This window comes from Drosophila simulans, chromosome 3R (assembly GCF_016746395.2).
Source record: "Drosophila simulans strain w501 chromosome 3R, Prin_Dsim_3.1, whole genome shotgun sequence".
Classification (NCBI taxonomy): domain Eukaryota; kingdom Metazoa; phylum Arthropoda; class Insecta; order Diptera; family Drosophilidae; genus Drosophila; species Drosophila simulans.
The window spans coordinates 11,905,142-11,917,096 of NC_052523.2; the positions used below are offsets into that span (position 1 = coordinate 11,905,142).

Below are 11,955 nucleotides of genomic sequence, written 5' to 3' on the forward strand. Positions count from 1 at the left end.
GCTTTAATTAAGTTATATAGTTACAACTGTTTTTAATATGTTTAATAACTTTAAACGCACACTTTCAGCAAACGAAAGTTAAAGATCAAATCGCTGGGAATATAAAATGCTATACAAATTGTCTATAAATATACAAAAATATACAATTTATATTATAAATATAAAAATATATATAACACGGACTGGCAATAAGTACGTTACAGACTAGTTATTTCGCTATCGGGCACCACGTTTGCCCGATTGCCACCATTTGCTCCACCATTCTGCTCCATTTCCACTACGCTCTTCTCCTCGTTGGCCTTTCGACGTCGCAGCAGGAAGTAGCACACACTAGAATTAAACAAAATAATTAATAAATTTATAGTTAACTTATGAAATTCTTAAGTAACTTACACGAAGACCAAGACATTGGGTATGTAGAAGATTTCGCCGAAGAGCCAAATGGCACCTGGGAAGGAATCCACCGTGCTCTTGTAAATCTCACTGAAGATTGGCGGGAAAATGAATTGGGCAATTGGCTCACTGATGCCAAAGATGGAGTACATTTTGCCTGAAAATTATTAAGTTTTTAATATTTATTCAAAAAAATATAATACGCCTTAAATTTCCTAGCATTTCAAAGCATTCTGAATATGTATCTCTCTCGCGCACTTTGATTAATAGGTATCTTATAGTCGAGACTATAAACTTATAAACTTACTCAGCTCATCGCCAGCCACAATGCTCGAACCGATGGTCTTGATGGCAATCACTCGCAGACTGACGAACATGTCCACCACACCAGCCACGTAAAACGAGGCAGTGCTGCTGGAGAAGGCCTGCAGGAATTCAAAAACTATGCATATATACCACTCAAATCCAAAGCGAATCTAAAAACTTACGAAAAGAACTCGGGAGCAGACAATGGACAAGGCGGAGAGCATGCCAATCATGGAGTCGGAGACCTTGAGTAGCTTGCTCAAAATGGCAGTGCCAATGAAGGTGCCCACCAGTGCAGCGCCACTGGACAGGGTGAGGTAGATACTGAAGTCGTTGCCGTTCCAGGCGAGCTTCTTCAGCGTGAAGCGATACCAATAGTCGTTCTCACCGGAAGTGGGGCCCACGGTCAGGAAGTAGGCACACAACAGCAGGATCAGCAGCATTCTGAAAACATAGGACAACTTGAGTGGTAACCCATGCGGTAGGGACTCCTTGTGGCTGGCTCACCTGCCGTTGTTGGGTCGCTTGATCAGCGGAAAACGGATGCAGTCCAGCACCAGGGTGGGATCGAAGAGTTCCTTCAAGAGCGAGCGCTTTGGCGGCACCACCTCCACTTTTGGCTCCATCTGCGGCGTTAGCTGGAAGTTGACGTTCTTGTTGCCCTGCAGCTCCTCCAAATTGGTGGTCTCGTAGGCCATATTGTCGGCTCCCTGCTGCTTGGGCGGCAGGGTGGTGGGCAGTGGTGGTGGCTCATTCGCAGTGGTGCTGGTGGTGGGCGTGGTCTTCACCTCTTTTATGAAGAAAATTATGTAAAATATCGCAATCAGCTGGAAGGCAATGGCGGAGGCAAAGGACCCTGGCAAAAGGAATACATCTCATAAATATAATAAATTATTTTTTAACAAACTAGTTTAACTAACATGTGTAGCCCAAAGTTGTGAAGAGAACTCCACTAATCGGTTGTCCTATAAACGGAACTCCAGTGACGAACATGGCAAAGATGCCGAAACGGAACACACGATCCTCCTCCGGCGTGGCTATGGTGATGTAGCTATAGATTGCCATCAGACAGAAGGTTAATCCTCCGAACAGAGCTGGAACTATCGCCTCACAGTAGGCGCCAAACTCCATGGGCAGCGATTCGAAGAAAATCGATGAGATAATCTGGCCTAAGATTTAAGTGTTTTTAAATTATATTTAGTTTTTTGTTAATTTAGCTACTTACATGTGAAAGATAATGCCTCTCCGATAATTGGCATTATCATGCAGGGCTTTCGTTTGTTGTACCGATCTGCCCATCCTCCAGCAAAAAGTAAGACAATCAGCGGGAAAATGGCAGCTGCAAAAAACAAAATGATTTAACATTATTTTGCTTAGTAATGCTAATTTTGCTTGGCATTAAGAACTGGTACCAAAATAACTCGTTCTTGAAAATAAGCTGTTTAGTAACATTTTAGCTTATCAATTTAAGTCACTATATTCTACTGTTAATTTGATAGATTTTCATTGTCAAGTTAAAAAGTTTGCTAACAAAAAATGTAATTAGAAGTACTTACTTATTTTTACTATGAGAATTTAGTGTGCTTATTGCTCAATTAAAATTAAAACTCCGATTTAAAATCTATTGTTTTTATGCCAAATTCCAAAATGGCATCAAGTATTGAAGATGATTTAAATTTCTGGCTTGAATTTTATTGAAACTAGTTATCACCGTGGAATTAAACCGATATAAAACAACGAATGCCTTTGATACGTATGTATACTAAACTTTTTCACCATTGAGTCTATGACACGACATTTTAATCATAAAGCCTCAATTATCGATCTCTGATGCAATGCATCTTAATGAACCTGCCGTTTGTTTGAGTTATTAAACAAGAAGAAGATCTCCTCTGGCGCACATAACCGGAATTCCGCGCAGCTCTATGCAAATGACATTTTCGGATGGCGTTTATTCTAAATTGGGAATATAAGCTATTATCTATGGCTCAAACGAAAAGCCATTGACAATGGCAGTGAACCCACGAAAGTCACTCGGCTCAACGATGTAAGGAACAGGTTTGGAGCGATTGCGATTACGATTACGAGGTATCCACTAGGCTGAGGCCTTTGGAAGCGGCTCCAAATTAATCACCCAGCAAAAGCGATAGAATGGGGGAATTTTTGTTAGCACCATCGGAAGACAGAAGGCGAAGGAGAACTCATGAGCGAATCGATTAAAGAAGGTAATTAGATGTTCGGATAACCGCTAATTTCCGACGACATCCATCAAAAGACACGGATTCCTTAACAAAAAAATGTGCACTCGAAGAAAATAGGTATTCCATTTAAATTTAAAGAAAGTTCTCTAAGATATTCATCCATCCATAATCCATAACAATCTAAATGCTTGTGTAAAGTATCTCAAAGTCTTTATGGTCCCATTATCACTTAATAATACTATTATTTTTCCGGTGTACCTAACCCATGCGAGGGGCAGGGGAAATTTAAAATGCAGAGGAGTCGAGATGTGAAAAGAATTCGAATTTAATTTAAACACAAACCTGAAATATAAGCAATGCTAATGCCAAACCCAAAACCGAAACCAAAACGGCGTATACTTAATGAACGACTCGTGTTATGTGTATGATATATGTGTATGTTCGCCTGCTCACCCATGGGAGCTCGTTTCCCGGAGACATCTGCCGCCAGGATCTGTGCCTCCAGTTCCGCCTTGCACACGGTGTAGTTAAAGCCAGTGGCTCCGATGACCAGGCCAGCGAGATCCGGCGTGGCGCCCTGTGTGGTGTTCTCGAAGTCGAAGTCATCGCACTCGATGCCCAGCTCCGATTTGTCCAGCATCGTGTCGCAGACGAGCTTGTTGTAGCCCAGATTCACGCGACACGCCTTGTCCAGTGGGAAATTCTGCATGGCCACCGCATTGAACACGGAGGCCATGAAGTAGAAAAAGAAGAAGGGCTCGATGACCAGATAGTGGCGATAGCGCCATAGTTTCTGGAAATAGTTGAGCTTGGCCTCTGCATCCACTGCTCCATTGCCATTTCCAGCCGCATCCGCCGACGACCTTGGCTTTGCCATTTTTTATAGCACTTACTGAATTCCTCAAAACTCTTATTTTTTATACGATTTTATTCGATTCGATTCGTCTCTGGCGCTGCTGGTTGCTCTAGCACATTTTAAGCGATTTGATCAACACGTCGCGCCAAGTTCTAAGCTCAGACTAAACTAAGCGACGATTCCGGGGATCGGGCCAAGCCAGGCCAGGTCTACTCATATACTCAAATGGGCAGTCGCTTGATACGCACAAGAAACTTGTTCAATCATTTCTTCGTCGCTTTCGGTTCTTTTTTTTATTTAGTTTGTTTGTTGTCAGCTTCGATTGGAGCAGAACAATGATAAATGTGAAGAATTGTCACCGGGCCGCGAACTGTGGAATTCGCACATGCCTCGGCGAGATTCGTTGCGATTCACACATTGAAAGTTATAGTACACATTAAAATATAGATAGTAGAAATTTGAATACAAGCGGACTGACTTGATTAAGTTCATAACTATGAAATCTGGTTTCCAGTTTATGTTGCCTAAAAATGCAGCTTAACCGGCTAAACTTTATTATAAACCCGGAACACTTTTGTTGTTTTCTCAACTGCATTTAAACATTTGATCTTTGAAATTAGGTTTAATTATAGTTTTGACAACATATAGTTAGATGATACAAAAGTTTCGTCGCAATGAACTTATATATTTATTTTTAAGCCTGAGCTATTTAAACATTTATACAAACCAAATCGAAGGTCTTGTAACTGATTCAAAGCACATGCATTTTTTTCAGTGCGCATGTTATTTCATTAGGCGGAAATCGAGAATGGAGCTGCACGTGGGATGTTTTTGCGGCATAGCCATGGGGGAATTCCAATTGTACGATTGCCTTCGATTACTTAGGGCTACAATTAGAGGCGGATGGGTCGTCAGTTTCTACTCCGTCCATCGGTGGGTGCAGTTCTGGTTGGTGCACACGTAGTACAGTCGCATCTCCTCTTCGGCGCGACGGGTTTGCGCCTGGAAGAAGACCGCCTCCCGATGGGAGCACTTAGGACAAGCGTGGTCTTCGGTGCGCGGCAGCGTGGGATCGGAGATCACGTCGGGCACAATGTGGGTCAGCTCGTCGATCTCGTGCATAATTTTGTTCACGTAGATGCAGTTGGAGTCCGCCTCCTGCTTGTAATCGCAATTCCGGCAGGCGTACAGCAGAATCTTGTTCTCCTTGTCCTCCTTGGGGTACAGCATGTTGTTGCACTCCTGGCAGAACCGAATGCCGACGAATCCCGGTCCCTCCGTGTGAGCGGCATCAAAGGCAGTCGTCATGGCGGCTATTGGTTTACAATTATTACTATTTAATTGCAATTTGAGAACAAATGCTGCTTTTATTTACCTTTTTATCTTTGCAATTGGCGAAAGTGTGACCGTGGCAAGGCGGCTTAAATATACCAAGTTGATGGGGTAGATATACCACATTAACATACTAGCCTTTAACCCTTGTGAGCACTGTTACTTTGATTATTTGCCTAAAAAATAAATTTATTTTTATTATTTATTTTTTCCACATACAACTTAAATTAAATATTAAAATGCATTTATTTTACTTTAACAAATTACGTTTTCAATACAATGTTTAACCTGATAATTTTCTAACCGAGCAATGGCTGCGGTGGCCATTGTCTTCAATTATAAATAAATAGCAAAATGTTCTATATCAGCTTTATTTTTTGATCATTAATTTATGCTTAAAAAGTTATCCAATAAAATATAAATATAATATCAAGCTAGACACCGGCTACATATTTTAAATATGTGTTGGAATTATTACAAATTTACAAGCCAGAAGATTCCAAGCCAAGGAAATTACTTGTACTTTTTGTGGCGGCATGTTCAGATTATTTTTTCACGGATTGTTGTAGTAAATGGTATTTTCCAACCTACAGCCGACGGTCACACTGAATTTTCATACACAAACGCTTGTCGTGTTGGAATTTAAAGCATAAAATTAGGTAAATTGTGATTTATTATCGGCAATGCGGTCAAAACCCTTTAAGGATCGCATCCCGTGATATAAGGACATGTTTGTGAAGTAAATAACTCAGCCAGTGACTTGATAATTTTACGCTCGTTATCGGCGATGGCAGCCACTTTCTTTCGCTGCGGAGCAGAAAAGTGCACTTCTAATCAGCAAAATAAGTGGTTAAAACCGATCCTCCACATCCTTCGCCGGTGCAAAATAGCATTAAATATTTGAAAAGTATGCTATGGATTTGCGAGTGTATTAGAATTATTTGCTACCCCTTTGAAATACAATTTTATTTCAGAAGAAAACTTGTTGCGTTTTCTGTGCGTCAGGCGCAGATAGTGTTGTCTCGCTCACACCAAGGCCGATCGATCGCAAAGATCGAACTGCGCGACGCCATTTTTTCTTAGCTGCTTTTGGGCGTGTGTTGGTGACGCTGGCAAAATGTGATGTTCAATAAAGCACGTGCCTAAAAGTAGACTAAAGCGGGCACTGGTGATCCTGATCCTGAATTATCACCCAATCGATCTTAATTGCAGGCTGGTATCACCAACATGAGTGCCTCCAAGGAGGGCAAGGAAAAGAAGGGCAAGCTGCTGGGTGTGGAGAACATTTCGCCGCCTAAGGATAAGCGTCCCGCCACCAGGATGAAGCTCTTGAATGACGTAGGAGCTGGTGAGGATTCGGAGGCAAGCACTACTACTACCACATCAAGAACTCCCTCCAACAAGCAGGAGAAGCGTGGCAGTGTCGCTGGATCGCGCATCAAAATACTCAATGAAGAAATTCTGGGCACTCCGAAAACTGAGAAACGAGGAGCCACCAAGAGCACAGCTCCGGCTGCCTCCACTGTAAAGATACTGAATGAGAAAAAGACACCCAGTGCTACCGTGACAGCCGTGGAAACTGCCAAGATCAAGGCGTCTCCCAGTAAAAAAAAGAAAATGGAGCACTATGTACTTCAGGCTGTGAAATCAGAAAATACCAAGGCGGACACCACGGTTACCGTGGTCACCGAAGAAGACGACACCATTGATTTTATTCTAGCAGATGATGAGGAAGTAGTTCCGGGCAGAATAGAAAGCAACAACGGCCAGGAGATCGTTGTCACCGAGGACGACGAGGATCTAGGTGAGGATGGGGATGAGGACGGTGAAGACTCCTCAGGCAAGGGCAACTCTGGCCAGACAAAGATCAAGGAGATCGTGGAGCATGTGTGTGGCAAGTGCTACAAAACCTTCCGTCGCGTTCAGAGTCTGAAAAAGCATCTGGAGTTCTGTCGCTATGACAGCGGGTATCATTTGCGCAAAGCCGACATGCTTAAGAACCTAGAGAAGATCGAGAAGGACGCCGTAGTGATGGAGAAGAAGGACATCTGCTTCTGTTGCAGCGAAAGTTACGACACCTTCCATGTAAGTCATAATGATTGATACGTAAAGGAGTTAGCAAAACTTACGCATATTTTTACTTTTTAGCTGGGTCACATTAACTGTCCCGATTGCCCCAAGTCGTTTAAGACACAGACCAGTTACGAACGCCACATCTTCATCACCCACTCCGAGTTCAGCGATTTTCCTTGCTCCATTTGCAACGCCAATTTGCGCAGCGAGGCCTTGTTGACGCTCCACGAGGAACAGCACAAGTCACGTGGCAAGCCGTATGCATGCAAGATCTGCGGCAAGGACTTCACCCGCTCGTATCACTTGAAGCGCCACCAGAAGTACTCATCGTGCTCATCGAACGAGACCGATACCATGAGCTGCAAGGTGTGCGATCGCGTCTTCTATCGCCTGGACAACCTGCGATCGCATTTGAAGCAGCATTTGGGCACACAGGTGGTTAAAAAGCCGGAGTACATGTGCCACACGTGCAAGAATTGTTTCTACAGCCTGTCCACGCTCAAGTAGGTTTGCTACTTGATTTTAACATACATGAAGTAATGCTTTGTAAATTTCCACAGCATCCACATACGCACTCATACGGGTGAGAAACCATTTGACTGCGATCTGTGCGACAAGAAGTTCTCTGCATTGGTGGCTCTTAAAAAGCATCGACGCTATCACACTGGCGAGAAACCGTACAGTTGCACTGTGGTTAGTCTTAAAACTTCCGTAACTCTCCATTTTACGTTTTGTAACAATAAGGTATCTTCTTTCCTTTAAGTGCAACCAAGCATTTGCCGTGAAGGAAGTGCTGAATCGACACATGAAACGGCACACTGGAGAGCGCCCGCACAAGTGTGATGAATGTGGCAAGAGTTTTATCCAGGCCACCCAGCTGCGCACCCATTCCAAAACCCACATTCGCCCCTTTCCCTGCGAGCAATGCGACGAAAAATTCAAAACAGAGAAACAGTAAGATATTAAAAAACTTGTTTGTTAGCCCTACTTACTTATTGCAATATTATTTCGCAGACTTGAGCGCCATGTGAAGACTCATTCTCGCACTAAGCGACCCGTCTTCTCCTGCGCCGAGTGCAAGCGTAATTTCCGCACTCCAGCCTTGCTCAAGGAGCACATGGACGAGGGAAAACACAGCCGTAAGTTGGAATTGACAATTGTCAATAATCAAGGCTTTAATCCATTTAATCCTACCCTTTGTAGCGAAACAACAGCGGGCATCAATGCGCTCGTCCGTCAAAATTATGGAACGCACGGATTGCGCCATTTGCGATAAGAACTTTGACAGCAGCGATACCCTGCGACGGCACATACGCACCGTCCACGAATGCGATCCGGATGACATTTTTGGCGTTGAGCCGCATACAAAGCGTGCAAAGAAGGACATCGAATCGGAGGAGGTTGTACCAGTGGCGTTAAACACATCGGCGGGCTCGTTAATTTCCAGCCAAACGGACGGCAATGGCGTTGTGGTGCGTGAATTCCTGGTGGACGAAGGCGATGGCGCGGCCCAGACGATTACCCTAGAAAACGAAACATACACAATTCTGCCCCTGGACGGGGCCATTGAGGGAGAGCAGCTAACGGATGAGGCTGCTGTTAAGCCGGAGGCGAAGAAGGAGGAGGCGCAGGTCTCCCCGGTGGTCAAGAAGGAGCAGCGTAAATCCCTGGCCGCCAGTCTGGCCGCTGCCATTGCCGATAACCTGGAAGAATCGTGTAGCGAGGATGACTTCAGTGGCGAAATTCTAACTGAGGAGGACATAAAGCTCAAAGAGAATGTGGGTAAACTTATTGACATGCTAGTGGACCCACCGATCCTAAAGAAATACGGCTGGCCCAATGCGCCCGAGGAGACGGTGCTCTGCAAAGTGATCGAGAACTGTGGCTACGACCTGACCATAGGTGGCGAAAACTACTCCGAGCTTGACTACGGTAGCCGCATGCGAGAGTACTGCAAACTGCTCTTTACCGTGGTCATTCACAACGATTCCATCAAGTCGCTGCTCAATAATTTCCCCATCGACGATGTGATCGAGTATGTACTGGGAGATGAGGATCAGGACGAAGGTGGATTGGGCAAAGACAATGAAGACAATGAGTCACATTCAGATGATGAAGAATCGGTGTCGGTCACAGGCGAAACTAAAAAAAATGATATCAAAGAGAAACCGGAAAAGAAGGAAGTTTCGGCCAAATCTGAAAAGAAGGAGATCATGGGGAAAGCTGTGGATAAGGATAACTCAGAGGAGAAACTCCGAGAAAATAAGAAAAAACCAGTAGTCGAAAAAGAGAAAGCTTGATTTTCCAGCTCTTGATGCATGCGTACAATTACCGCACGAAAACTATATTTTAGGAATTGAAAAGTTAAGATCGTTGATGATTTTTACAAAAATTGTATTTTTAAGATCGTTGGTTTTGGTACAAACACCAAGTGACCTTAAAACAGAAACTTACCGTCTGTCGTTTAAATATTCAGACATCTTGCGCATTGACAAATCACCCAAAAACCAACATATTACATATCAAAGATATTTTGATATTATTATATAGATTTTATATATTTTTGAATTGAATGATGTTACCAAGCAATATACGCATGGCTATTTTTATAGAACTCTTATTGAATATAAAATATACAAATTTAATATTTTCGATAGAACCCTTTTGAATTTTTAACAATGCTTATTTATTCTCCATGCTTACTGTTCCATCATCAACTTCAGAATACGAGCGTTGTTTTGAAGGATCTTGTGGCGACTCTCATCGATGAGCTCCCGGTACTCCGCAATGCTGGCTTGGATTTGCTGCAACTGATGCTGGAGCGGCTCCGTGGCAGATGCCGTGAGACTCTGCTCCCTTTTTAGTTCCGTGGAGGCCTGCGTGTAGGTGTCGCGCCACATCGTAAGCTCCAGCTGCATTGCATCGAAATCCTCGGGTATGCAGTCCAGTAGTTTTCCCAGCGGACCTATCGACTTGGTGAGCTTTTGGACTACGTCGCGTACGTCGTTCACCTGGCGGGCAGAAGTTTGTCGGCCTGCCTGTGTTGGAGGCGGTTCCACTTCGGCGCCTTGATTGACCAGTTCCTTTTGCGTTTCCAAGATCTGCTGCACCAATCGTCCCTGGGCATCGAGCTGTCCTTCCAATGTTGGTTCGTCACCGCCACCTTCGACAATGTCATGGGCGGCGGAATCTTCTATGATCACAAGGTTCTCTCCGTCGTCGTCCAAGTCCCCAAAGGTTTCAAGCTTTACATTTATGCCCGACATTTTGATCTGATCGTTTGGCTGGAGTACGATCTCCACATTTCGACGTCGTGGAGCTCCGGGTCGCGCGGAGGCGGGTCGAGCGGATGGAGGTCTAAGTGAGGTTCTGGGCCGTTGATTCGCTTCCTTAGAGTTCTCTCTGGAGAGAGGTACCTCCCGCTTCGCTTCACCGCTGTTGGTCTCCGGTGGAGAGCTGGTTTCTGACGACTGCACCGCTGGCTGGGATTGGCTCTCATTGGGACTGGGATTAGGTTCCGGTTGCCTATGGCTGCCACTAGAACGGCGACTTCTGCTGGAGGACTTGCGACTCTCAGGCTCAGCTGGTGGAGCAGTTGGGGATTCCTGGACAGGTCCCACCACTGCCTCCTTCTCTTTTAACAGAGGAACCTGTTTGGGTATACGGATAACTTATGGATTTCTTATTTTATACCAAATGAACTTATGTTCCTCACCGTTTCCGGCTCTGGTTTGCTTGGAGGAGCACTTTCGGTTGCAGGCTTGGTTGATCCTCCATCCACTGGCGACATAGACTGACTAAGATTATCGCTCTCTGTTGAAGGCTGCTTGGCTTTGGACTTCTGCTTAACTGGTGACGGACTCTTTTGCTTTGAGCTTTGTCGACTTAACTTGGTGTCATCCTTCGGTGCCTTGGACTTCTTCTGAGATGCTTTATCCTTCTCCGTGGGGGGAGTAGATCGGGACGCTTGTTCTTTGGCCTTGCGTAGCTTCTGCTCTTGAGGCGATATACGTTTCTCCTTGCGTCGCTTTGAATCCTCTTCCTTGCCGGCGGGTGAGGGATTCTTGCTTGCATTTTTAGTTTCCTTCGGTGGCTTGGTAAGCGTCAGTGGTGTTTTGCTGTGGGAAATCACCACCTGGTCCACAATGCTGTCCCACGCCAAGTTCTTTTCCGCCACACTGGCCATCGCCTGGAGGAGCTCATTGGTGAGCTCCGGCTCCTGGCCAGCAACTATTTTTGAAGTGCGTACTTTGAGATCCAGTTTGGTTGTTAGTTCTGCGAAAGCAAATACCTTGTAAATTCATTTAGAGAACACCCATTGTAAACCAAACTCACTAGTTGCATCGATCATCTTCTGCAGAAATCGCATCTTATCCTCCCGACTGGTTATATTCTCGAAAATTTGCTCATCGGGAGTGTATAATCCATCAAACGTGCCACTTTGCTTAATAAACTGTCCACAAATGAGGCTCAACTTTCAATCTTTCAATGGGGGTGAGAGATTTCCAACCACTTACGTTACTAAAGACATCCATTAGAAATCGGAATGGCGGCTTCTTCAGCAGCTTCTCCGTGAGCGGTGGCTTCTTGATGTACTTGCCCAAAACCTTTTGGGTCTCCAAAATAATGGCATCCAGATCTTTTTCCGACATCTTTGTCAAACGTTCTCAATTGAAATGTGGTTTTCTTTGTTTGGCCCAGCTACGTTGTCCTGGCAACCAAACAGGTGAACTTCCCTAACGTGGCCAACCATCGCTTTCATGGAAAAGCTACATGGTTCACTCATAAATAAAG

The 11,955-nt window shown here is 44.5% G+C and overlaps 4 protein-coding genes across 4 annotated transcripts; 1 reads left to right on the plus strand and 3 right to left on the minus strand.

Moving 5' to 3' along the window:
- Window positions 1–118: 118 nt before the first annotated feature.
- Window positions 119–4,208, minus strand: LOC6728109. The gene is made up of 8 exons (XM_002103424.4): window positions 3,354–4,208; window positions 1,925–2,038; window positions 1,620–1,868; window positions 1,207–1,555; window positions 882–1,143; window positions 701–818; window positions 394–550; window positions 119–330 (listed from the first exon to the last, which is right to left on the minus strand). Exons 1-8 carry the CDS (start codon window positions 3,775–3,777, stop codon window positions 198–200), a joined length of 1,806 nt encoding a protein of 601 aa, XP_002103460.1. The 5' UTR covers window positions 3,778–4,208; the 3' UTR covers window positions 119–197.
- A 150-nt stretch (window positions 4,209–4,358) lies between these two features.
- Window positions 4,359–5,282, minus strand: LOC6728110 (DNA-directed RNA polymerase II subunit RPB9). Its single transcript, XM_016175296.3, has 2 exons — window positions 5,132–5,282; window positions 4,359–5,069 (listed from the first exon to the last, which is right to left on the minus strand). The coding sequence occupies exon 2, from the start codon at window positions 5,062–5,064 to the stop codon at window positions 4,675–4,677; it is 390 nt and encodes a 129-aa protein (XP_016034728.1). The 5' UTR covers window positions 5,065–5,069; window positions 5,132–5,282; the 3' UTR covers window positions 4,359–4,674.
- Window positions 5,283–5,628: 346 nt separating this feature from the next.
- LOC6728111 (protein suppressor of hairy wing) lies at window positions 5,629–9,820 on the plus strand. Its single transcript, XM_016176739.3, has 7 exons — window positions 5,629–5,747; window positions 6,301–7,173; window positions 7,237–7,664; window positions 7,722–7,854; window positions 7,925–8,115; window positions 8,176–8,300; window positions 8,365–9,820. Exons 2-7 carry the CDS (start codon window positions 6,316–6,318, stop codon window positions 9,459–9,461), a joined length of 2,832 nt encoding a protein of 943 aa, XP_016034730.1. The 5' UTR covers window positions 5,629–5,747; window positions 6,301–6,315; the 3' UTR covers window positions 9,462–9,820.
- A 40-nt stretch (window positions 9,821–9,860) lies between these two features.
- LOC27206989 (TRAF3-interacting protein 1) lies at window positions 9,861–11,894 on the minus strand. The gene is made up of 4 exons (XM_016182758.3): window positions 11,679–11,894; window positions 11,497–11,614; window positions 10,877–11,436; window positions 9,861–10,811 (listed from the first exon to the last, which is right to left on the minus strand). Exons 1-4 carry the CDS (start codon window positions 11,811–11,813, stop codon window positions 9,861–9,863), a joined length of 1,764 nt encoding a protein of 587 aa, XP_016034731.1. The 5' UTR covers window positions 11,814–11,894.
- Window positions 11,895–11,955: the final 61 nt, after the last annotated feature.